At 32.0% G+C, this 27532-nt stretch overlaps 1 protein-coding gene across 1 annotated transcript; it reads right to left on the bottom strand.

Moving 5' to 3' along the window:
* Window positions 1-3657: 3657 nt before the first annotated feature.
* On the bottom strand, window positions 3658-12919 carry LOC114377492 (protein argonaute 10-like). Its single transcript, XM_028336028.1, has 22 exons — window positions 12622-12919; window positions 11092-11547; window positions 10604-10812; window positions 10310-10459; window positions 10096-10229; window positions 9898-10007; window positions 9707-9813; window positions 9440-9578; window positions 9239-9355; window positions 8553-8660; window positions 8391-8462; window positions 8003-8125; window positions 7764-7923; window positions 7435-7556; window positions 6784-6921; window positions 6546-6688; window positions 6349-6411; window positions 5745-5808; window positions 5524-5659; window positions 5357-5430; window positions 4648-4774; window positions 3658-4223 (listed from the first exon to the last, which is right to left on the bottom strand). Exons 2-22 carry the CDS (start codon window positions 11524-11526, stop codon window positions 4036-4038), a joined length of 2919 nt encoding a protein of 972 aa, XP_028191829.1. The 5' UTR covers window positions 11527-11547; window positions 12622-12919; the 3' UTR covers window positions 3658-4035.
* Window positions 12920-27532: the final 14613 nt, after the last annotated feature.

The following is a 27532-nucleotide window of genomic DNA, read 5'->3' as shown; positions in this document are numbered from 1 at the left end:
TTCATTCATTATTTCAAGATCCATTGTGCTTCACAATTGAGCCCAATCTTAAGCCTTGGAATTTTCATACATTTTTTCTTAAATTATTATGGGTTCCATACTAATATTTTTGTTCATTTTTATTTTTTTTGTTGGTGATGTAGAATGAGAAAACACCTCCTGTTCTATCATAAGTCTAAACCGCAAGCGGTTTTACTCAACCGTGGCCACTCAATCAAAGTTTTTCCAATAATCTCTAAGCATCATGGGATCTCTCTAAGGAATGTTGCTCGTCAAGCGAGATTTCAGTAACGCTAGAGAAAATTGAACCTACATCGATAAAAAGATGAGAGATAACTTTGGATCCTCAACCACTTGTCTTAACTTACATTGCCTTTTTTTTATTATTATTTCATAGTAGAGGTGCTTCTTTTTTATTATTTGGAATTTATGATGATGGTCAGTATTTTCCAGATTTTCTAAGATACTCCTACTTAATCTCTTTAGCTATATACTATTTGAATTCCATCTTTGGATTCACTTCTGTTTTTGTTTTCTGTGGAAAAGGATTAATTTGTTGCCTATTATATAAACACCAAAGAGAGACAACATTTTTGGGTTGATAATTAAAGAGACAGCATGAAGTTCAGTTATTTTCCCCCATGTTTACTCTTAGTCTTTTATTAATGAGAGGATAAGGCCGGGTATTCTTATACATCAAAAAGATAAAGCAAAAATCTATTTTTGGCTTAGTTGACTTGTGATTATTTATTAATATTTAACATTGAGCATTATACATCACTACTAAGGTTTTTTTATCAGTGGAAAAGGATATAAACAGCTAAGGTCTAACAAATGAAACACCTAAAGCATATGCAAAAATAAAAGAGAACAATTGCGATGGATTGTGAATCACGAGTGCATGCTGAGTCCGGGGAAAGATATGCTCAAATGGGACAAATATCTCATTAGTGAAGCAATATTAAATTCTTTATATCTCATGGGCATTCCCCATATTGCAGGTAAATCATTTTGCCCAAGAGGTTTCAGGATTTGGAAAATTGTAGGTGATATAAGATTATCATGCTCTTTGAAAGTTTGATCATCTTAACTTTTCGCATACTTTTTTTTATAATTTTTTTTGGTGCTCTACTTTTTTTTTTTTATAATTTGTAAATGTATAGATATGCATGTGTATAAATGCAGCAAATAATAATAATAATAATAAAAAGATATGCATGCGTATAGAATTAAGATCCTTCGTAATATACGGGAACAAGACTAGGAATACAATCTCTGTCCTTGACCCAAATTATTTTGCATGTTTCTTTTTTTACTCATCGGCATTCATAAAGAAAAATTCCCTAACTCAAGGCCCAAATAATAAGGCATTCTCCAAAGGGTTCCCTAGATAGCGGGAAAATTTGTCATCCCTCCCTCCCACCAAGTGAATGTGATAAGGGACAAAATTTCATATTTTACCTGTGTTCCGCTATATGAACTAGATCTATACTGAAAACTTATATTTTTGCTATATAAATGTCAAAGGATTTTTTAATCTGAGTACTTAATTAGCATTCGATCTTGAAAATAGATTATATTTCAAAAAATATAGACTATTCGTCGATGACTTCTTGACCTTCATTTGGTAAACAATCTTGTCTCTATTAATGTCATATTGTTATCAATAAGCATTTGGTTCTGTTTTTTTAAAAAAAATCTATCAGCAGAGGTAAAATATATTAATTGAAGTGTATAAGGGATACCCAACTCACATATACAGGTAGTATCCTTTTTACCAGGTATGTAGACAATTCATAAAATGAGAGAGAAAAACCTATCATTCTTGGCATTTAACCATGACTGAAATATGAATTTTATCAGGTCTATGACGTTTTCGGCATTTACTGTTTCACTTTTGAAAACTGTTGGTTTTGTATGACCATAAAGTCCATACTCACCAGGCACTTTTGAATGTTTTCTTGTACATGTTTGCATATTTGTTCTCTCCTCTTTCTTTGTCCTTTTTGGTTCCCATGGGTTTTTCTTTGGAACTTAGTCTCTTTTTTTTTTATTTCATAGATGTATGTATAGCCTTCAATTTATTTTCATACTCACATCATTATCAAATTATCGAGTTAATTCAATAATTCTTATAAGTATGTGTTCACTCACCTTCTATAAATTGACTCGTATGCAAATTCTCTTTTTACTATACTTGGTGCAAATTTGATAAACAATGGAGTTTACCATCAAGTCAACAAATTAAAAAAAAAATAGATCAAAATACAAGTCATTTTGAGTTATTTTCTGCCCATTTAAAATTCAACATACATTCATGTTGTTCTTGAATAAAAAAACTCTTGTCTCTAACAACATCAAACCTTCATTTCCCAATAACATAAAACCATAATGTTCTATAACTACTATCACTTCTACAAGATATTATAGTATTAATGTATTACTAGACATAATTATTTAAATATTGTAGAATTTATAGTTTATTGTTTTATTATGTTATTGAAATGTTTAATTATATGTTATTTATAAGTATTTTATTAATTTTTATATAAAGTAAACTTTTATAAAATTACGAGTCAAGTATATGAAGTTCACATGTCTACATAAACTTTCAAATTTGATAGCATCTCCAAGACATTGGTTAGATTAATTCTCGTTTAATTTTGTCATCTTTTTGTTTTTGGAAAACCTATCAATTTATTCTTGGTGCATTAATAGAAATACTCAAATAAGGTTCAATGAATCTTCGATTGTGTCAGCAAAAAAGAAAAATGAATCTTCGATTGTACCGGTTATAACATCTATACATTTTTTTCGAAGGATAATTATTTTATAGCAAAACAGGTAGAAATAATAATTCCTTCTAAATTTTCTTTCTAAATTTCTATTAATCCTTATTCTTAGAGAAGAAAGTATTGAATATCTTTCATATTTCTAAGATATAGAGTACGTTTACTTTTACATTTAGTACCTGCAAAATATTTTAGTAGGATGATATAAAAGTTAAAGTATCAATAAGGAGAGATGGGGGGATTGTCCATCCAACACTAATGTATTACATTTTAATCATATTTATTACTTTTTCTTTGCATAATTTTTAGGACATTTAAGCATGTTTTCTATGGAAATTACATTTTTTTTCAACTTTTTAGCTTATTTTATTATTTTCTATGTAAGAAGGAAAAATCTCAAGCCTTGAAAAAAATATAGCAGGAAACAAGTTTTATGTTTTATTTTGCCTAAGGACTTGAGTTAGGAACGCTTTAATTCTAATTTATATTTTGGTCCTACTTAAATATTCTTTGGAATTAAGCTATACTTAAAAAATGTAAGACAATTTGAATTTTCTGTTTTCAATTTGTCTTATTTTCGGATATGTATGCAACAAACAGTAAAAATAAAATAAAAACAGAACAATTAAAAATAATACTTTTACTATTTTCTATACAATATTTTTAACATGAGAAAAAATAAAAACAAAATAAAAAAGAACATTTTCTCAGCTAATCAAACGTAAGAAAAGAACTTTAGGACAACACAATTATAAATTGATGACCTACTCAAGTACTCAGACCATAGTCATATCATACCTATTATCGTAAGTTACTCAATTAAGTTTGACTAGAAATGATAAAATTGCCTAATATTTTGTAAGACTAATCAGAATATCATCCATCTTTGCACATGAGGATTGGAAAATTTCTACTATTTCAATTCAATACCTACAATGGCCTTAAGGCAAAAATTTCTACAATTAAGATTGATCCATAAACACTGTTTCCGATGCCTAATTTAATCTTAAATCATTTTGGTGATGACTGGACCACAAAGAGTTGGCAAAACGAAACCTATGATGTGCCTCTCAAGCCCAGCCAAAAATACTTGTAGGAATCCTAAACTAAGCCACTAGAGAACTATAATATCATGGATCTACTACTATGGGAAACATTGCTGCTATGCTTAGGAGCCACTAATGTACATTTGATGTCATGTAAACATTGCAATCCATGATTGTCAAGCAAGCCTAGTCACAATCTAACAATAAAACATGACTCTCTTCACATTTTCTTTCAATGCTGGCAATGGCTTCACCCCACCACACACCCCACCTGCTCTTGTTGCCTTGGAGCCACCACCTGAGGAGCCATTCTCCTGCTGCAGGTCTGGCTCCATATAGAACCGCGCTCGAAAAGCTGCCAAATGTGCATAATACGCTGGAGGAACTGCACATGAATTAAGTCCACTAAGTTGTAAGAAACAAATATAGATAATATAGAATAGTACATTAAAGTAATTTGTTTCCCTTTGTCCCCTTTGTGTTCAATTTTCATACAAAAGATTTTTATATTGTCAACTAATTAGAAATCATACTAGATATTACTTGTAAATATTATTACATAAATCATCAATCTTATTATACATGAAAATATAGGATTGGATGATGATATAAAAAAACCTTTACATTGTTAATGTATTCTAATTGAATTCTTTTTATTTTAATGAATTCTGATAATTTGCTTAGTAATAGCTGCAGATTCCCTTGGTATTCATGCCTCTGTTTAATCTAGGCTAAAGTATAATCATTAGTTTATTTTACTAGTTACAAGGGTAAAAAATAAATAGCACACATTAATCAAATATGCTTACCAACAGATACGGAGCGTGTACACCTGGCATATGTATAACAGAGATTGTTTGTCAAAGACTGAATTCCATCTGCTGTGAAGTTGTTTTCATCCCACAGAACATGATAATGAGCTGGACGACTCGTACCCTGCATGAAGAGAAACAGGAACCATAATTGAAGCAAATCAGAGAGGTTTAGATTTATATTCTCAGGTAGCTAGAAGCTTTCCACTTTCCAAGATCTTGAGCTTCACCCTGAGCTCCTTTCCAAGATAAGCATTAGACCCAAACCCAAACTTGAGAGGAATGTTAATACAGATTGATGTTTTTCTTTTCTTAGGCCAACAAAGAGAGATTAAAGGTTCAGTACTTCAAACAAATCTCTTCTATTCATCATGTATTGAGAAATGAGAAACCAAGACAGGAAAAAAACTAAGATCCCTCTATACTAATCCCTCCCTAGTGATTTTCAAATCTCTAAACTACACATAGCTTTGAGACTCAGCAATCCCTGAAAAATGGACCTAGAACAAGACCAGGAGAATGACGAGTGTTTCCCATAACATCCAACATACAAATAAGGAAAGCCAATACATAATACTATATGCTACATCTCTCACAAACCCTTTAATTATCTGACAGGTATTAACTTTGCTAAAATATTCCGTTTCATAATCAATCATCATAATCATAAGCTCGGTATTGAAGAGAGAGAAAAACTGTCTTCTACCTGGATGCCAGCATGACTGCACAGATAAAAATCAAATTCTGTTGGATGACAGATTTTGGAATCAACAACAGTCCCTGAAAACAGATAAAATTGTTAAAAGGTTAACCTAATTAGACAATCATTTTTTAACAAAAAGAACACAAACAATTCAGGAACAGTCATCATACCAGGCAATATATTTCCACTCTTATCTGTACTGTTCCTGTCCCTGTGGTTATTTGCAAACAACCGGGTATGGTGTCTTTTTTGTACAACTATGAAAGTTACTGGAGGTTGATAGTTTGGTTCTAAAGAAGCACATGCCTGCAAATAAATATATTCTTGTGAGAACATGTGTTATAAAATGACCTACTAGAACTTATGATGGGAATAAGTAATCAATTCTGACCTTCCGAATTGCATCCAACTCATAAAGTAGAACTTGGTAAAACTGCCCTTCACTTACACCATCCCTGTTCAAATTTCTCGCAAACACAAACAGTTTCAACAAACTAGAATGTTTTGAAAATTAGGAGATATTGATTTGAATGAAATACATTCCCCCACATCTCTGGATAAATTTAGACTATATATCGAGCAACCTCCCTAAAAATACCAAAAAGAAATGGCATAAATGTTTTCCATTCCCTGTGATTTGACAGGCTACAATATGGCACCATCCATCAGATAGACATGAAATAGTGCTTTAACAATAATGCACTTGTGATGCAGCAAGCAGGCTTTTGAAACTAAGCCTAACAAACAACTTTCAGACGTTGGAGTAAAGTAGATTTTTATAACATTTATTCTAAAAGCACAGTCACAGTGTAGTATATTCCATGATAGAATCTATCAATTAAAAAGTTTGAAAGAACAATTTTATTCTAGACCTCTATTTTTTAATCAGGCATGTTGCCACTAGCCACTCAAAATCAACGGAAGTTCAAACCACATATTTTTGTTATGCAAGTCACAACATGCCATGACCTTGCATCATAATTAAACATACATACCTATAAAAGATAATTCTTAGAGGCTTCTGCCCTGTTGCCTTTCTAAAGGAAATCAACAAGTCTCTGCAAAAAAGGATACAAAAAACAATATTTAGATACAGGAGGAAAGTGAAAATTGTATTGTCAAAATCCCATCGTCCCACAACCAAAAACAACATTGAGAATTAGAAAAAAGGAGGTCATATTTCTTGTAATACCGGATCATGCCACCACTGACTAAGCCACGAACAGGGTCGTGCCACATTTTGTACAAATCTTGTATGAGTTCCTGTCTATGAGCTTGAGCACACACTAAACCGGCATATTTCGTCACTTCAGGCCAGTCTTGAGATGCTACAACCTATAGATTGCAATTGCACAATAGATATCAGCTACCAAAACCCTCGTGAACCATTGCAATATTAAAAAATCAAGACAAATGGATCATAAGTGTACGGCTGCTATTGAAGGGCTGGAGTCTTCTCCATTTTCAGGATGGGTAACATCTGCTCCAAATATTATAGTTGGTATGTCACTAACCAATGGTATTCTACAGCTTACAGCATCAACAAGAACGGTGTTTCTACCTCCCATCTGCATTAAGAAGAGGTCAAATGATCATTATTTAGTTGTTGGAAGCATTCCAAAGAAGTCAAATAATTCCGACAATATCCATAGAGCAGGGATGACTACATTGGCCAACATGACTGTATTTTAGTAACAGCATACAATACCAAGAATGCTTCATCATTTTTGTTGGTCAAAACACTCACTGCTATGCTAAAAGCTTAAGCTACTAGGGAAGTACAAATATATATTTTTATTACTTGCCATGTCTGCATCAACTACTGAGATGTGAAACCCATTACTCGGTGCACAAGGTTGGGAGTTTAATCCAACCAATACCATAGGTATCAAAGACTTTACTGGCCAACAACTTATAACCAGTACACATGAATTTTATGCACAAAAATCTATCCTTGCAATAATGGTAAAGAAAACCAAAAAAAACGGAGAATTGTCAGACAATTGGCAGAAATTGATAGTAGATTTGAAAGTCTTAGGAAAGAGCTATTTCATGTCACTAGGATTTGAGAGAAAACAAACCTTGACATTGATTTTCAGAGACACATTAGCCAAATACTGCTTTGTGATCTTAAAGACATGCTTTGTCAAACAACATTGAGAAATTAAACCAAGGTCGGTTTCACAAATACGCTTGAGATCACCTGAAAACAAAATATAGTTATATGAAATTATAAATATTTAGAATTTAAACTCGGAACATTGCTTATATGTCCCAACAATTATAATCATGTACATTTATTATCATTGAAGGCGGAAATTATAAATATTTAGAATTTAAACTCGGAACATTGCTTATATGTCCCAACAATTATAATCATGTACATTTATTATCATTGAAGGCGGCTTACCATAGAGAGAACCATTGTTGTCCGGCAATATTGCTAACAAAAGCTCCAATTCCTTTCCTTTGGTTTTGTTTGTTGACGCATGGTAAACATGCTTCAAAGCTTTCTCCACATGCTCAGGTTTGGCATTGTAGATGGGGATAACAGGCTCTGGATTAAATTCCTACAACAAAAATACATTGAATTTCAAGAAAGTTTGTCCACACTTCAAAAACTAAAAAACAGAATAGATGGAAAACTACCATGCCAGATACTTGGCACATTTGAGCTAGCTCGGTACAAAAAGTGCGAGCAACACTGTCTTGTACGCTTCGTGAAAAATTTATGCATGCCCACTGGCTGACAGTCATCCCATTTATCATTTTCTGTATCATTCAAGTATTAGCCGACAAAGTGACTAGTATTAAAAACTTACTGTCGCATGAAAACTCCAAGCTAAACAGGAATAGCACATACCTAGGAATTTCATAATTTAAATTAAATTGGACCAAAGAGTTGAGTAAAAATAATCTTGTTATAAATGACTTAAAAATATCAGCATTTCCCTTTATTGTTTTTTTTACAAAAACAAGGTAAAATAGTTGCATTTCACAACTGCTTGAAAACAAATAATTGTAAAATGTACAATACCTTGTTCATCATATTCCACTGACCAACTTGGGGTAAACAATTCTTTTCTTTCCCACTTTCATGATATTTAAGCTGCAGACAAGTACTGCATATCAATCAATAGTGAAAAAAAAGTAATCATACTTTAAGTATCTTACACCTCTTGGTTGAGATGCACATTACCCATGGGGCAGGGAGAATTCGCGCTTCTACAGAAGCTAGCTTTTCACTAATTTTAATCCCAAATTCCTTTGCATAAGGATCTTGACCATAAGCATTGTGCTGAATGGTCTGCATGAAGCAAAATTGAAATGTTAATTTGATGACACAACTTTATTGTTTAGCTTCTAGAATATCATGGATATATATTATTTGTTTGTGAAGATATAAATTTCATAGTTGAATGTGTTTTCCCTTAATCAGCTTAACTGATTTAGTAGGTTTTATTTGTCAAAGAGATCTCATGCTTTGAAGTTTGAATCATTATTTGTATGTTCCAATTTCCACATTGTTTGAATCATGTTATAGTCATGCAAGTTTTATACTATTTTGACTTTCAAGGTGTAAGTGACCCACACACAAAGCTAGAACATAAATTTGCCAACTACTTTTGGAAAGAATAATGGAAAATTAACAGCATAAATGTCCCTCACTTCATAATGGCGGCTCCACAACCAAATATAAGCAACTAGCAGGGGTGCAAATTGTCCATCTTTTTTTATTAATTATGAGGGCAATAATGAATGTGAGCTTATTTTACATTCAGAAAAGCTTACTGCTTATAGTCATAAATTTAGTGTTGCAGAGAGAACTTTTAACGCTAAAACTGTTTTGAATAAATATTAATCAATTCAAAACAGGCAAAATACCTGCAAAATGTCATTTTCTCGATCACGAGGTCTTTGACAAGTAACTTTCAGGAGAGCAGTGATTTGCTTCTCATTCAACCTTTTTGTATATCGTTGTCCCTCAACAATTTTGCAGGCCTGAGGAACCAGAAGCATGTAAGAAAAATCAAATAATTACAAGAAAGAAAAGCACCTATGTCAATTACCAGGAATTTCCCCTACCTCCATAGGTAAATAATTTGCCTTCTTTTGATTTCCTACTTGAAGGCAAGGAAGGTGAGTATATTTAATTGTGAAACCATACATCTCTTGAAAGTATTCAACTACTGACTTCATAGTTGAATTCTCATCAACAGGAAACCTAAAGAGATACATCCTTGTCATCAAGAAAACTAGAGGAAAATAATTGGAATATCTTTGAACTTAGTGTAGAAGAAGAGTTACTATATATATTAAAATAAAATATTATAAAACAGAATTATTACTTACACGAGTTCTCTGGTTGGTTGACAAGTCAAACCAGAAACTCGATACTTTCTTCTAACACTCCCTCGGTGGGTTACTTCGACTTTAACTCCTCTAAGGGCTTTCTTAATCTGTTAGACATCTTAAAGTAGCTCTGTGAGTTTTATAGTATTAATACAAAAATTGAACTTAGCAAGCTCTGTTCATATAAGTACTTTAATGCGATCAGCATCAGACAATTGCCTCGACAGAATATCTTTTCCTAATAGCTGGCCAACATATTCCACAACTGGAAGAGGTTCAATGAACGCAGCAGAAGCCATATCTATGAAATGCAAGAAGTGTACAAAGAAAAATTAGTAGTTAAAAACTGTACTCCTATCAGCAAATGATATCTATGGTGAGTAATATACCAATATTGAGTGAAAGACCCATCTGAGTAGGCCTTATGCTTTGGTAAAATCCACACCACGATTCCAAACCCTCTCCAAGCCGTTGTGGTGTTCTAATATCAGGTGAAAAGAAGGACCTCCCAATTGGGCAAAACCTTTATAAAATGAAGCTTTTGTGAGGGGGGAAAAAGAACTTCAAGTTTCACATTTTCTCTCAATTATTTTGCAAAACTACCTCTTAGATGATAGCTCTCTTAATACAATGTCAAGAATTTGGAGTGCCTCTTGTGGAGCTTCAGCACATTTACCCGCTAGAAACTGGCCCAAGTGGTGCAAATTGGCCCTGGCAACAAACTTGATCACCACTCTATAATCTCTTTCCCTTCTGAAAAATGGTGCAAGTGTCAGTTGGAAATTGAACTTAATTCAAATGCATATAGAGACACACACACACATACATATAGTCCACCATGCTTATGTGTTGAAGCCAAATAGAAGTATGAAATTACTATGCAATAATAAATCTTACTTGGGGCCATTAACTCTATCCTCATCATCCACAACCTTTATCTTGAACTCTCTCCAGGAAAAGGGAAGTGGCCCTGCAGTGTACAGACTTTTTCTGCCATCATATGCTGGAAGCCTCATCCCAAGGTCAGACTCTTTATACAGCCTCACAAGTTCTGCTATAATGGACCTGTTCACTGCTTTGGAAGACACTTCGGGGGTAATACTGACCTACAAAACACGGCAAAGGCAACAAACAATAAGAACAAAACTTCAGGCCAAAAATTTAAGGAGTCATAAATGTTACTACTAGGATAAGGACGGCAAAAAACAGATCCTTCTGCAATTGAACAGCACATAAAAGAGGGAATCACAGGAAGAATTTAAACACTTCCATAAAGGGCTACAGTAGTTGTGAGTTACTTACAAGTCACAAAACCCCAACTTAATTTTTCCTTACCGAAGGCTACAGTAGATTGATAAAGACCAAGCAAGCAAAAGGAGCCTTACATCATACTGGTTCAAGTCCTTGTCTGGTAACTCTGCAAAGAAGTGGTTAGCCTTCACAATGCACTTTGTCCCAACTTGTCCATAGCCAGGCCTAGGAGCAAAGCTCAAAGACTTGCTTGAAGTGGGGCAACTCATCTCTATTTCACCACACATGGTGCTTCCATTTTCAACACCACTTGCCACAATAGGTCTCATCAAAACATCTCCTTGATCACATTTTCTTCCTCCACCTCTGCTCCTTCTTCTCCCCTTGTTCCTTACATGAGGTGAAGTTTGGTTGTGGGGTAGTTCCTGTTGTGGCAGTGGCGGTGGTGGTGGACCTTTGCCATTTTGAACAGCTCTAGGAACCTTCTTAGCTCCATTCATGGGGTTCTGCAAATGGGGTTTGATCACAAGGTGTTGTTCTGAGCTCTCCCTCATCTGTCTCACTGGCATGTTCACCTTTTGTGACGAGTGCTGGCCAATGAATACACAAAGAAGAATAAGCACACTTTGTCAAAGAGGACCAGTTTTTGACGTTTAGTTTTTGCTCGTAACAGCAAAACAGTGCCAATTGCTTCAGCCACGAACAAACAAACAAAGATGGAAAACTAATGAGTAGTAATTGCTGTAAAGCAAGAACCCAAAAAGTAAGACTTAATTATTATGAGTTGTGTTTTCAATGGACTAATGCATAAAGTAACATATTGGTAATGGTATGATGTGAAAACTGTGTGGTACAGGCATTGTTTAAGGATACAAAATCATTACTATTTGCAAAAGTTGAAAAATTCAACTAGTCACCCTTGTATCAGCAAGCAACCCCAAAAATGGTGAGGTGGTAGAACCATAGGGCAAAGTAAGACAAAAAAGGGAAGAAAAAAAACAAATTTTGACAACATTTTCTTCTGCCCTTTTGCTTCGCATGAAATATCACAAACACACAAGTAGCAACAAAAAACCATATAGTATTGTGCAGTGAACAGACTAATCACTGGGTATGGAAGAGAAAAACTGATAATAAAATGCAATTAGACATATAATGATATAAATGAAAATCCCAGAAAATGGAAATACCCAAAAGACAAAACTACCAACTCCTTAGGACTGTCCCCTCCTACCAAAAACTGAAAATCTCACCTAAAAAAACCAACAAATACAACCACATAGAACACACTTGAATAAAAAAAAAAGCATTAGAATAAAAAATTGACTGTGAAACCAAGCCAGGTTTGAAGCAAACCTGTGAGTACTGCCTTAGAGAAGAGAATAAAACAACCAGAAGAAAACAAAAATTAAGAACATATCATCCTAAGTGAAGGGGAATAAACATTAAAAAGGGTAGAAAAATCACTGTCTAGAAGATTTGTAGACAGAGAAAAAAAACCTTATAATAAATAAATGCAATGCAAAGGCTACATAGCAAAAATGCTTTCTCTAATAAAATGCCTTGAAGTGTAAACAAAGACAAAACAGAAAATGAAAACCCACCAACCGACCAAACCATGAGAATGGAAAATGAAGAAAAGAACAAAACTTGAACTCACTCACCCTCTTTCTCTTGGTTAACGAAGAAGGGAAGTGAAAGACTTTGGTTTTGGAGGATTCAGAATTTAGAAGAGAAGAGAAGAGAAGATAAAGGGGAGAAGAAGAAGATGATGGTGGTAGTGAGATGAATCTTATACACGCATGCAAAAGAGCTTTTGGTGTTTTCTTTATCACGTGTAAAAGAGACTTGTTTTCTCTCTCTTACATGAAACATTTACACACCCCTTGTGTTCTAGTTGTAGTAGCAGCAGCCTAGAGAGAGAGAGTTTAATATAAAAAAATGGTGAAAGGTGGAGAGAGAGAGAGGGGTAATGAGTCCAAAAGAGGTACTGAGGATTATAAAAGCAATCATACAAGGAAGAAGAATAATTCGAACTTGCAGTCCTCTCTCTTGCAGGCTTCTGCTATGTATACTTTGTGTCTTTTTTCTCTCTCTCTATTTATTACAACAATGTTTATTTATGTTTTTTTATGCTAAGTAGTGTTGTTAGGATGAAATAGAGTTTTTATTGAAAGTGTAACAACATATTTTAATAATTTTATGATATCCAATGCAACTATAATATGAAAAATGATATTTATTACATTCTGTAACCAATATCCTATTTTTTATGAGAAACAACAATCAGATAAAATTATTATGAAAAGTGGATGTTCTTTTCTAAATTTTTAATTTTTACATGTATCTTTTATATTTTTGTTCGAAACACAATTAATATTGAATGTAAGCATTTTTTGCCATTAGAAATTGGAACCTAGATTATGACTTTAAAAGAAATTAACTCCTTTATGTGGTGAATTCCTATTAATTTTCTAAAAGTATAAAACTTGAAGTGTGTTTCAATGCAATGCAAATGAGAGTCGATTCATGCCCTCACAATCATAGTATTACCGCGAGAAAGGTGGATTTTTAATAGCGTTGAATACAAATTTTTTTAACGTGTCAGATACATTTTAATAGGTATTGTTTCTGTTATTTTCTTATCAGAACTAAAATTTGGTCTCAACAATTTACATAATCCTTAAATATAAACAATGAACAGTTGAGGTGGAAGTAGAAGAATGAACAATTTCATAATAATTGGTTCATGCTGTGGGTGATTTTCTCTCTCTTGCTCTCACGATTTTCATGGTAAAATTTTTCCCTCCTCCCAAGGTAAATGTCCCAATAATCTTTACTTTGTGAAGTGTTCACTTCCCATCATCCACTTACTTACGGTTTGCTTGGGTAAGTCTTGTAAGTCGTAACGGTCGATTCAATGGTTTTGGGCATTTGGGGGGTCCACTTTCCAAGCCTTGTGCTTTTTTCTTTAATGACACTTTTTTTTTATTTGGAGTTTTGTGTTATGATTCAGTGCTTCTCGGTTCACGGCATTATCTTGTGGGCCAGGGGGTTAGCACTGTTGATGGGTTCAAATCATTAGGTTCATGACCATATGGTGGGATCTCGATCATGATTCTTGACTTTGTTGGGGTGCATTTTGGCTTTGGCTAATGCTAATCATTGGATTATGCGGTGTGAGTGAGTGAGAGAGAGAAACAAAACCTGAGGTGGCCATGAAAGGAGATTGCCTATGATGATATCATGGACTTGGACCATAGTGGGGTGCCACCAGAAATGATATCCATGGTGGGCAATAAACTAGGTTTTGATCAAAGCTCACTCGATTGTAATTTGGAAAACTGGTTCTACATCATTACCTGTTGACCCAAGCAACACACATCACACTTTTGAATTGTAATGTAACAGACCACACCATACCATGGCTGTCATTTTTCCCCTATGTTTATTATAATGTGTATGTTTGGTTTTATATTAAAAATTAATTCTGAGCCTGTGATTTATTTTAAGTAAAATTTCACATGTTTTGTGATATGTTGGAGATGAGTTTAGAATTCATACTAAGTCAATAGCTAATTTTGAGTTAGAAACAGCTTTCATCAATTTTTCTGTTGGATTCAAAATTTTATATTCAATTTTCTCTTAGATTGATTTTACATTAAAAATATTCAAATATAAATTATATTAATTCAAAAATAATTTTAATTAAAATTAATTTCATTTAAAACTAATTTCATCAACACTCATCCAAAACACACTAAGTGTGTGTTTGGTATTGCGTTAATGATTCAAAATCACGGTCAAACAATGTTTATCTCTCATTTCGTTGTGCATAAAGATGTTGGAAAAGCATGAAAAATGAAGGGAAGAGCACCAAAAGGTACATATTTTGTCATTTGGTTGTAAATAAATAGCCTTAATTTTAAAAAAAAAAAAACATTTTGATAAGAAGAAATGCGACAAAATATGAACTTTTACTTCATTGCCCTCTCATCTTCATTTTTGGTGTCATCTCATTCCAGACATTTTGTGACGTGGCCTAAAGGACTTATCACTAGCGCACATGGCATTGTGGTGATGGATGATGTAGTTTTTTATTTCCATTAAGCATAGGACTAGCGGTCATCGAACAATTCCTCCACAAGTAGAGAGCAACCAAGGACCAGTTCATCGTTGCGGTTCCCAAATCCCTCTCCTTCCTCGACATTGCCACCATCCCGATGTACTTCGCCATCATTGAAATCGCACTCTTCGCAAAAGAGTGAGCGCGCCACTATGCAAGGGACCCCAGTCAGGACTCGCGACAGAGCAACCTTGAAGGTGGTGTTGTGAGTGTCAGGTATGATGAAGTGTTCGTCGTTGGTGATGGTGGAGATGGCAAAGCTTTGACACGATGGGAGTAAAGAACGAAGGGAAGAAGAAGAGAAATAAGTTCAAGGCTATGCCACCATAGATCATTCTCTTTTCCTCTCTTGCTCTTCATCTTGTACTCCCATTAACAGCAAAGGTAGAACAAGAATAGCCGAACTTCAACATGAAGCCATGAACCATCGCAACACAAGTGTAGCAACAACAACAAAGCTTTGCAGCTTTTTTGGACGATAATTGCACAGTGTGAACAACATTCTAGATCCGTGTGAAAGTGAACAACATTCCAACACCACCGCCTTGTGGTGCGAGTTTGATAGAGGTGTGATGGCGGCACAGGTTTGACAAAGGACAAATAACTTCAAAGAGGGAAAGGGTTAAATTTGGAAAGAAGATACAAAAAGTAAAAAAGAAAAATAGAAATTTTAAAATATCAAAACCGTTCATTTTGAAAATAAAACGATCTAATGGTCCATTTTCACTCACTTACTGTGCGAAAGTTTTTCACTCTGGCACGGTAAATTCTGTCATGTTTGGGTATCCATTGGTTGAGAATTAAAGTATATTCTTTAAAATAATTGTTTTGTAACTTTTGTCACAAACATGCTTTTAGAGTTGTCTAAATGATTTTCTAAACAAGCTATCTTTAATCCACTTAGATATCCATATTAAAGGTATGCACAATTAAAGTGCAAATACAATGTTTTTTTTAACTTCAAACTTATTATACCTTGTACATTTTAGATTTATGATGGAGTTAAAGTGAATAATAAAGAATATGATAATGGAAGGATCAATATATGCACATATTTGCATTGTACAATAACTTATTTTATTTTCAAAAGTTTAATTTTACCCACACCAAATAATAAGGACTTATTTTATTTTCAAAAGTTTAATTTTACCCACACCAAATAATAAGGATGAGATTGAGAATGAAAGAAATATATCTTCAACCTTTTTACTCTTCTAATCAGTCAAATTGTTTAGGTGGGAGTGTATCAACACATTGATTGACTAGCGTAGAGTGAAATCCAACATATGTTCATGTGTTGATTAACTACAAAAAGGTCCAACTATATTTGAAGTAAGCCATTAATAACAAACACCACAAATCAAAAGATGGGTCTCAAAGTCATTTCCCACTCCTTTTCACTCAAAAGCATGACCCTAGCTTGAGAAAAGTCAAAAGCTAAAATATTTTTATGGTCCCCCATTTTTAAATCCAAATATTTAGTCCTAAAATTTTCAAGATCAATTTTGATCTATCAATCAATTGATTATACATAATCAAATGTTAATTTTGATGTTGCTTATTGGTAATAACATAACACTTATGTAGATTGTTGGCGTTGTGTTAATGTTACAAAAGGATAAATGGTTTAAAATTAATAAAAATGATTAGGGATATAACCCAAAACATTCAACCATTGATTAAGCTAATTGATTTATTTTCGATGAAGAATCAACAATATGTTAAATATATCATTACTGCACGAGTTAATAAAGTTTTAAGGTGTTGTGAATCTCTTAACACATTATTTGATTTACATAGATAAAAAAAAAGTTTAATGTAATTTTTTTCTTATTTTATAATAAACCAATTAAACTACATAAATAATTTATATAAATTATTTTATGTAGTTCATTCAATTTACCAAAATTTATTTTAATGTGTAAATAATTTTTATTCAAATTGTAAAAATCAATAAAATTTTATAAATACATGTGTAAATTATTTATATAAATTATTTTATGTAATTTATTCTCTTTTGGACTCTAATATAAACAAACACAAAATGTAAAAGTTGGACAGACTAAAATAAAATAAAATATAAACTAATTCAATTCTACTTAATACCATTTGTAAATTACATTTTAGCCGAAGTCAAATAAGTAAGCTCAACAAAGGTAAATGACTAATTGACATTTTATGGGTCAAATATTGTTTTGAAAGTGAGATATTCTAATTATTTAATTATAAATTAACTTTTTTTAGTAAGCACAACAGTTAAAATATTTGACTTCTCGGTGAAATTTTAATGTATTTTTATAAATTTTGATTCTTAGGAACGAATATGTAAATATTTGTTGGTCGGAGAGTTAATCACACTTAAATTTAATTATAAAATATGCTTTGATTAACAAGAAAATAAAACAAGAATCAATAATTTACAGTACCAAAATAGGCACCATATGTCCTTTTATGAGAGTTTCAGAATTTCCGAGTACACGGCCGTCACTGAATATATATAGTCATATACACTGTCTTTGAAATATGCAGCATCTCTGCTGGTAAATTATTTATAAAGAAAAAGACTGTGGATTTGATTATTTCTCAATTAATCATGCCCCACTCATCTAGAAATCACCAATTAATTTACTTTTTTTTTATAAGCCAAACCAATTAATTTACTTATCTTTACCTTATTTTTACCATATGCCAATATTCTTTTGTCATTTCAATATGTTATCATCAAATGTTTGAAAACTCGAGAGAAAGCAGTTAGCGAAGATATTTTTTCCACGGTGATGAGCAATCACAATTCACAAGATCAAGCTTAAGTACACCAGATTGTATCTTTGACCAGTGACTTTGGTTCTTGAGGCCACTAAACATAAGTGAGGGACCACTCATTACAATTTACAATCCCATAACTCCAATATGCATGGTTCTTCAGAGGAAAAGAAAGTAAGAACCGATATAATAATAATATATATTAACTACAAGATTTTGAAAGGACCATAATTGTCCTATAACCCAACATAATGATGGTCTTATTAGATGGTTTCGGTTGCATGCTCACATGATTCCCCAATACATTTAATGCACCAAATCATTACTTTCCACGTAAGGGGAGCCAGAGAGAGAAATTTGATTTTCTTAGCAGGCATGGCCTTGTTTTGTTCTGGCATGGAGATGTGATTATATTAATTGGCCCATTTTCATATCACATTAAAAATGTAATTGATTAGGGATAAATATGAAGATGATGGGTGATTTGCAAGGCTTGTTGGTTACTTGGACCTTATTTTTGTAAATCATGAAATAAAATAATGTATGTGAGTTTTTTGTTTGGTGAATGGTGAGTATGTGAACACAATAATGTACGAGAGTATGAGTGTTTATAATGCATAGATACTTTAAAATTAACGATATATTCAGATGCATATACTAGGAAAGCTTGATTGTTTTTTTTTTTTTCTTACATAATAAAAGAATCATTATCATAACTGGAATATATAAAATCTTTTATTTAAATTTGATTTTTTTTATCATCATATTAATGCATGTGAGTTTTTTTTAATTGAGTACATGTGAGATGTGTTATCGACTAAGTTTTATTAAAAAAAATTAACTAACCATTTATAACGAAGGTTCTCATGTTAATCAATTTTGTTTTCATAAAGCTTGAAATTAAAATCTTACTTAAAGAATCTGAACTACATTTGATACAATACCGCATATTCTGGTTAATAATATTAGGAATGAAAAAAATATAAAATGAGTGCCAGATAATAATTCCATATTAATTTGAATCAACCCATATGCTTCCATTTTTAATAATATTCCACTTCACCTTCAGTTAAACACATAAATAGTTAACACGTTGATATTAATTAAAGACTAAAAGCAATAGTTTTATATTTTTCAAGGATAAAAATAAAACAAATTAAACGGATCAAATAAAATTTTACTTGTTTTGTAAAATACTGAAAATATATTTAACCTATAATAAATTAATATAGATACAAGTTAAAAAAAAATAAAAAATCAAATTAATAAAATACGAACAATTGATAATTATTTTATTGTTACGAAAGTTTAGGGAGAGAGATAATGATCCCATACAAGACAAAGAAGATATAAAGCTTGTATACTCAACATATCTACTCGACCAACCGATTGTTACATAGTAATTTACAAATATAATTAAATTTTATTTAATATATATTGTTACACGTACGGTAATTTATTTTAATTTTTTTTTGTAAACAACATGTATTTTTCACATGAAATAATATATTTAAGTGAAATAAGAACATAATACCTGATAAAATTATGTTTTTGAGTATTTAACTGAATTGGATGGATAGATTTAAATTCAGAATTTCTGAAAAAATAAAAATAATTCAACAGAAACGGTGATACAAAGGTATTTTATGTAAAAAAATGATGATATTTAGTGGTCCGTGCAACGTGGATGGGGCATGTTGTGGTGTTGGGCTCTGCTCTCTCTGCCCCATAATGTGTGTCTCACTCAGCATATAAATATATGCACCTACCTATCCTATCCTATAAGCTTCTAAACATTTTTCCCTCATCCCTCAAGCTTACTTTTTATGGCAAAACCACTCCCAACCTACATTTACTTCCCCTAGGGTGACATGTGAAAGTTCAGTGCAGGTGCCAAAAGCTATCTTCTTCAAAGCAAGCTTAAAGGGATTATTTAGATGAAACTTTATTCAATGATGCCACACTCATATCCATATCATCTATTCTTTGATAATGTGAGATCCTGTCCCAGCAGTGAATACAAATATATATGTGATCATTATATTCAAGCAAATATAAATAGATATAACTCCCACACAAAGTGTCATTCAGCAAAAACAAGTGTGAAATTATCCCAAAAATAGCAACCAAATTAGTAGTTCTAAAGAGTATTGTGATATATTTTTTTTTTTTTATTGAAGGGGACATGAGAGGGAGTTTCACTTTTTTACTTTAGCAAGAAAAATAAAAATTTGTACTCCGTATAATTATTATAGAACGCAAAATCACCAAATATCTTGTATTTATGTAAGTATTTTTTAATCTCTAAGATATATAGCTTGTGGGAGCGATTCTTATTTAAGAACTCTTGATTATTGTAAAAAATAAAAATAAATAATAACAACTATTGCATCAAAATCAAATTAAAAATAATAGATAGTTCAAGATTAAAACTCAATTTTAAATCTCTCCTAGTTAGCATTGTTGTTATCATCACCCAAAATAAATAATATTAGGGATGTGATCGATAAGTATTGATAATTGATTTTAATCTTAATAATATATTATTCTTATTTTTTTATCCAAAAAATATTTGTCTCCATTTCTTCTGTGACCATGTTTTTGAAAAAGCAAATGGTACTTTCTATTACGTGTGACACATTTTTATTTAATTTAATTTTTCATAGATGTATTAACCTTATTTTGATAAAAAAAAAAATGTATTAACCTTGTTGATAATTTATGATGAATTTTGTTTTGACACGTTTAGAAAATGAGAAATGAAAAATTTATTTTAGTTTATCAAAAAATTTATTTTATTTTTTTCTACCTAAAAATATTTTTAAAGAAACTTATCCAATCATATTTTAATTTGGTGGAGTGGAATAGAAGATTCGTTTTATATAATGTCCTGTGATATTAACTTTCGTTTTCACGAGGCATTATGGTTGAAGGATTTGTTATTTTATAAGCAAATTAAACAAATTATTATTAACAAGGTAGCAGCAATACCAATGATAATTACAGGATCCAAAACATGAGAATTTACTAGATACAGCCATGGGCAACCCAGTTTTCCTTTTCATATCATCAGTACATTGTTACAATTAAGAGTGTATTTAAATCCATAAAGTTCCAAAAAAGAGAAATGAAATCCAAATTCCAGTTTTTTCCATCAAAGATGATACTGTTTATTTGATGCTCCACAGTGTCCTCACAACCCCACGCCAAACTGATTTCCTCATTTCCACATCTTGATTTTCCAGCTACAATCATGCTGAAAAAATGTTTGTGTGGTTCTTTGTTTCTTTCCGCTAGCTACAAAGGAATAGCTTTTACATAAAAATAATTGTGGATTGATATGATTTTTTGACAAACGCAACTTCTTGTTATGGTTAAAGGAATAATATAATACTGTTGGATGTTTATGAAGCATGCTTGCCATCATGGTGATACTACTAAGCCCTACCTATTTACTAGTTTACTAAGCATTTATGTTCTTCCTTGTTAGTAGTTAATTAAAATCTTCTTTATTATTACATTACTAGTATAAAAGAAGCTAATTATTTTAATGTCTTTGGGTTTGTGTTGTGTCTGGAAATGCACGCGTGCATAGCGTTCCATGATATTTGTTTTGCCAATTCTTACCTTCTCCCCACCTCTATATAATTGCATTAATAATTATTGTACAACATTTTGTGCCCTTTTGCAGTGTAAATATACAGTTTGATTTTGGCTTGTAATTTACTACAATGTGAAATAAAGTGGTGTGACCTACACTCATATGCAACATATTTGAGTTTAATTTTATTTATATACGTACATTTGTAATACGTTTTCAAATACACTATTAATCTTTGACAACATCCTTGTCTAAGAAATGAGTAATGATTAAATATAAAACAATAACATGAAAGGAAATTAAGAAAATAAGAATGGAGCCAAATCATAAGTTCAGAAAGAAATTTTAGGACTGTGTTCAACTTTTTGACGGCTCCTTGCAATTATCAACTTTGTCATTAGCGATTAATTGTGACTTTTTTTCTTTCTTCCTTGTTGTCTATAAACTTTTCACCTTGAATCAATTCAAAAAATTCATATTAATTTACACTTTGTTTAGAAAAGAAAAATGGTTCAGAAATAGTATGCTGGAGTATATGTAATTTCAAAAAGAGATTTAAAAATTATCTTTTTCTTTATTAAAAATAAGCTTCTTTATTTTTCTAAGAGCTTTTTTATTTTATTTATAAAAGATGTATTTGGCAAAATTTCTACTTCTTTTTATATATAGAATGTAAATTTTCTGCATTTTGAGCCAACTACAGACTTTGCAGCTTAGATACCAGTCATCATCCATTCAAAAAACAAAATGCCCAGGAATCTCAAAACTAACAAATATTTTTCATTCAAAGTGCACATTTAGTTTATCTCCAAACAAACTATACTACCAAATGCGTGGATTAAGTAACACATATGTATTGTAACTTAACTAATAGTTTTGAATTCAAGTTTTAAATATGTTATTTCATTAAATATTTAGAGATAAAATTTTATTACTCATAATGATCTGATTTAGCTCAAATAATATTGTATTCCGGAGAGAATACATGTGATCCTATATCAAAAGAACCGAACATGCTACAACTTTTTTTTTTCTATTATCTTGTTTACTTATTTGTAAATGATTTATTGTTTATGTGGTTATCATCTACTAATCCCCGAGCCCAAGCCCCACCTATTCACTTTTTTTTCTAGAAAAAAAAAGACACAAAGTGGGACAGGTTCAAGGAGAAATCAAAGAGAGAAAAAGATATAGATTTGTCTTTTAGGTCTTTTATTTGAACCCCACAACTGTCCTAAAAAGTCCATGGGCCAATTAATCTTTTTACGGGGGCCATACAATCCATGTTCCGTACAGTAATTTGGGCTAGTAAGTACCCCCCACCCCCAGACCAAAATACAGAGTTTAGTGCAATGTTGGCAAACACAGACAAAAAAAAAATAAAATTGTAATGTTGGCAAGCTTGCAAAAATTTTAGCCAATGTGGGTGCTGCATATAACAAATTATACACAGTACACACTAAAAAAAAAATTGAATGATCAAACAAAAGAATCGACGAGAACATACATATATATAGAATGAGAGAATGAGAACATCACAAAGTGAATTTCCCATATATGTTGTTAATAATGTTACTTTAAATTTACTAGTTTGGTTCCAAAAAAATCATGGAGATGAGGTTTATGATTTAATAAAAGTAAAACAAAATGATATTGTGACATCATTTTCATTGAAAGTGCCCCAAACTTTTGCAATAGCTTTAGTTTCCACTTTATTATGCCTTTATTGGAGCTGACAAAAGGCTTGAGGTGGTCATGGGCCTATGAGCTGCAAAGCCGAGGCTGCTGGATTCCGTGTGTGTCTATGAGAAAAGAGAGATTTTAAATCCAATATGATTCTTTTTGCTTTATTATGCCTGGTACTGTGCTTTGCACATATGCAAGCCCAACATTATACGCTGAATCAAGACTTTCCTGTATTTTTTTTCTTAATTTTTGGTGTAGAATTTCGTATATTCATGGTTCCTGTGATATGGTTTTTTTCAAAGTGTATCATGGGGATTTCTTAGTTTTCCTAGCAAGAATCCAAAGTGATTACTTTATGGGCAAATTCATGTATTGACAATGAAATAAACAATGGGCATGCACTAGATCCCCAAATCAGCAGGCATTTGGGGGGGATAAAGTAAAATACCTTTTTAATCGGTAAGAATTAAATGCAAGTATAGGGGGGGGTGGGGGGTGGGCAAATATTCTTTCAGAAATATATTGGTCGTAGATGTTTCTTAAAACTATTAATTAGAATATATTGAAAATATTTATTTATTAAACTAGGAATTTAATCATCTTTAACATCGAATATGGATAACTTGTGTACTGTACGAATAACCTAAATAAAGGAGTATGAAGGATGAAACAAGAAGTGATAACCCTTTATTTGAAAGTTAAAGGAGTTGATTTTAACAGTTTTAAAATTTAACATATATGTACATCAGTACAAGCATTTTATCTTAAGCCAAGTTGTTGATTATTGCATTATATTATATCCGTGAACATTTTGATTTAACTCATGAAATATTGAATCAAAACAAGATCAAACTTTATACACTTACTGTAATAATTATCATATGTGTAAGCATACTAACAAAAACTTCTGGGCATTTTGTGGCTTGTGTTCTGATGTACGTAGACCAAAACAAAATGAGAGGAAAGAGGTAAATATAATATTATATGCCTTTTTTGTTAAGCAGTCCTAGGTTTTTGGATCGAATCTTGCCGATTAGTACCCAGGTAAAGGTATTAGTTTGTTAAAAAGTTAATTAAAAGAGAAAATATTTTAGTGAAAATCATATAGAAGCATATCTAAAAATCATAAGGAAGTGCATATTTTTTCGTATCATAATAAAATCCTTTTTCCTTAGCCAAGCCAGTGTCTTAAGACACTTGTTTTCCTTTTGGATTAAAGGAGTCTTGTTGCAAACCTACTGGTATGAAATAGATGAAATTACTTGAGCTATGCTTGGATTAACGTTGAAAATTCGTTGGAAAGTGTCAAACTAGTTTTAGAGAAAGAATTTCTTTATATTTTTGAAAGGGTCTAAACGGTACCCCAAACATGAATTTGGTCTGCAAGCCAAGGCACTAAAATCTATAAGGCACACTCACACTGGAGTGATTGATATTTGTGCAACTTGTGTATGAAATTGTCCGCAAAGGTAATATATGTTCATATATTAATGAATTTTGAAAAGGCACTGAATGATGAACAAAGAAATAAAATTGCAAGTTGTTACTGTTGTGAATATTCAATTGGTCAAAATGGACGCTACTGTCACCGGTTCAAATCTCCTGCTCCAGTAAGCTTTGCAAAAATCTTCAACACATGAATAATCACAATGCTGCAAATGATTCTCCAAAACAGTTTTCTCCTTTGTATTGGAAAGTTAGAAGGATGGCAATCTCATGAAGCAAGGAAGCCTGAAGAAAATCTCATATTTTGGCTTTATCCCAAGCTTTTTTGCTGTTCTTAAAGCAGGAATAGCATATTTAGAATGGTAGTGAGGTAAGGGAAAATTGTGTTCATTTTCACCATAAGCTTCAAGCAATTCACTGTTGCTTTAAGAAAACCATGTTTGTAGGTGGTTTTAGTCTTTTAGGAGGGTCAGCACGTTGTCTAGGACACCAAAACACACTAAGTGTATGCTTGATAGAGTGAAAAGAAAAAAGATGAAAGTTTTGAATTAAAATAAAGAATAAAAGTGTGAATCCCATAAAATTTTAATGCTCATTTCATTCTTTTTTCATACTCTTTTGCCTCTACCAAACAGATTGTAAAAGTCCTAGGGAAATATCTTCAAATTACAAAACAAGGAACCCATAGCTATGAAATGAGGATGTTAGATAAGACTAAGAGTGATGACTTAGGATTTTCAATTTTGAGATAAGAAGTACAAGTACAATTCGAGTTGTAACTAATTATAAATTGTTTTCTCCATTTTTTTTTTGTGGATACCAAGAAGTGAGTTTAATTGTCACTTTTTTTTACTAGGTATTGTCCTTTCTCTATTTATATTTTTGGATACCAAGGAGTGATTATAATTGTCAACTCTGTTTTTTTACTAGGTATTGTCCTTACTCATGTTTTCTGAAATTATTCCCTTTATATTTATTTCTTTACTAATCTGTCAAATGACATGGAAAAGCTCCCAAAGATATAACAATTTGAAATTGGAAAATATTCACAGCAAGATGGCCACGCAGATGTTTAGAGGGATAACTCAACGATTCCAATAGCTTAGGCCAAAGATGCGCAGGAGAAAACAAGGCTGCTTGAAAAATGATTCATGGGAAAAGGAGATGATGAGGACATGGTTCATATCAGGAGATACTCATGCAAATGACGTAAATATAGAAATCCAAATGCGTCCAACAGATGAAGCTGAAGATGTTCAGAGACAGCTAGCTAGTGAACAGTGAAATGGTCTTTGAAGATCCAACAACTGATCTTTGAAAAGTTGCACTGTATGAAAAAAAGAAGAAAGTGATTTTGAATCCAACCATCCGATATATACCATAATTTTTAATTCTCTTATAAACTCTTTATTCTTTCTTTTCCTAGCTAAAAGAATTGCAAAACTAACTGCAATTTCCAAACCCAAATTTGTCTACTTTTACATATGACATTTCTAGTAAAGCCAGATTATTTGTCATTCACTCTATTCTCTTCATTGCAATTTTGGGGAATTGCCATACCCATAGGCAAAGACAATGACTCTGGCAACAGCAATTTTGGTTGTGGTAACTACAATTCAACATACATCAAAATACCAATTTAGTAGGATATTTCAAGTTGGTAAAGCTACTAAAGATCCTATGATATCCATGGCCATTATAAGTACCACGATGAGGGGGTTTTCAAAAGAGATTTCCATTAGTGAGATTCATGGCCTAGTAAGCTCATGACCTCGCCATATTTTGTTTCTCTAGAAGCAACAACACAAGTTGTTTTTGAAAAACAAAAATCTACAATTAACAGCAAGGAACATGAATGCATTCTGCCACTCTGTTACAAAACCATAATTAGGCACTCTTATTTCTTCCTAAGATCAATTCCAGCCTTCTTTGCAACTGCATCAAGTCCGTTCTTCTCTATGGTCTTCAACGCCTTAGTTGACAATCGAAGCTTCCCACCAAATTCTCTTGTACTGAAGGTTCACAAACTGCAGTGTCTTTGTCTTATGGTTTGAAAATGATAGTTTGTTGGCCCTGTTTGATTTCTTTCCGGTGAAGGGACACACTCTCTCTGAAAAAAACAATAATCACAGCACTAAAAGAATCAATCACCAGCCTACTAATTACTCACAGTCACAGCTAAGAAGCTCTTCCTAAATGATACCGTCGCCATAGCAATCTCTTCACACACACGCCCCTGCCACCAAATTAAGTCAAGGAAATTAGTTGACAAATACCCTGCATGTTTCAAAATAATATTATAACTGTTTTTATTTTTTCTTTCTTTTAAGAAAAAGTATATTTTGACTTTCATACGCTTATGTAACTTACATAATTTACGTTGTAATTTGTAGCTCATAATACTTTTTTTTAACCACCATAGTTGTTAGGATGTTTGATTTTCCAGTGGGACTCAAGCTATTCCACAATTTTTATGGCCTTGGTTAAAATTATATGGTTTAAGCATAACTTTTTTAACTAAACGAGCTTGAATAAAATTCTTAATTTCATTCATTTTTTTTAAAAAAATCTAATCAAGCCTCGGAGACTGGTATAGGTTAAATCATAGGTCTGTCAAGTAATTTAACTTATTTTCACCCTTAATTCCATTAAGATATGTGATGATTTTTTTTAAAAAAAATTATTTATTTTTATCAGTATTTAATTTTGTATATTTGATAAGTTAGATATTTATTTTTATATATTTCAAATTCATAGTAAATAAATTTTTTTGAATATATAAATTATATTTTAAGAGTGCGAGCCTTGGTGCAACGGTAAAGTTGTGCCTTGGTGACTTGTTGGTCATGGGTTCGAATTATATTTTAAATTTATAGTGAACAATTTTAATAATAATAATATAAGGTTATTTTTTACTATAAATATTTTTTTAAAATTGTTAAAATTCATTATA

The sequence above is a fragment of the Glycine soja genome, chromosome 2, assembly GCF_004193775.1.
Source record: "Glycine soja cultivar W05 chromosome 2, ASM419377v2, whole genome shotgun sequence".
Classification (NCBI taxonomy): domain Eukaryota; kingdom Viridiplantae; phylum Streptophyta; class Magnoliopsida; order Fabales; family Fabaceae; genus Glycine; species Glycine soja.
Note: the sequence above shows the minus strand (reverse complement) of the source record. Positions and strands in the feature narration are given on the sequence as shown.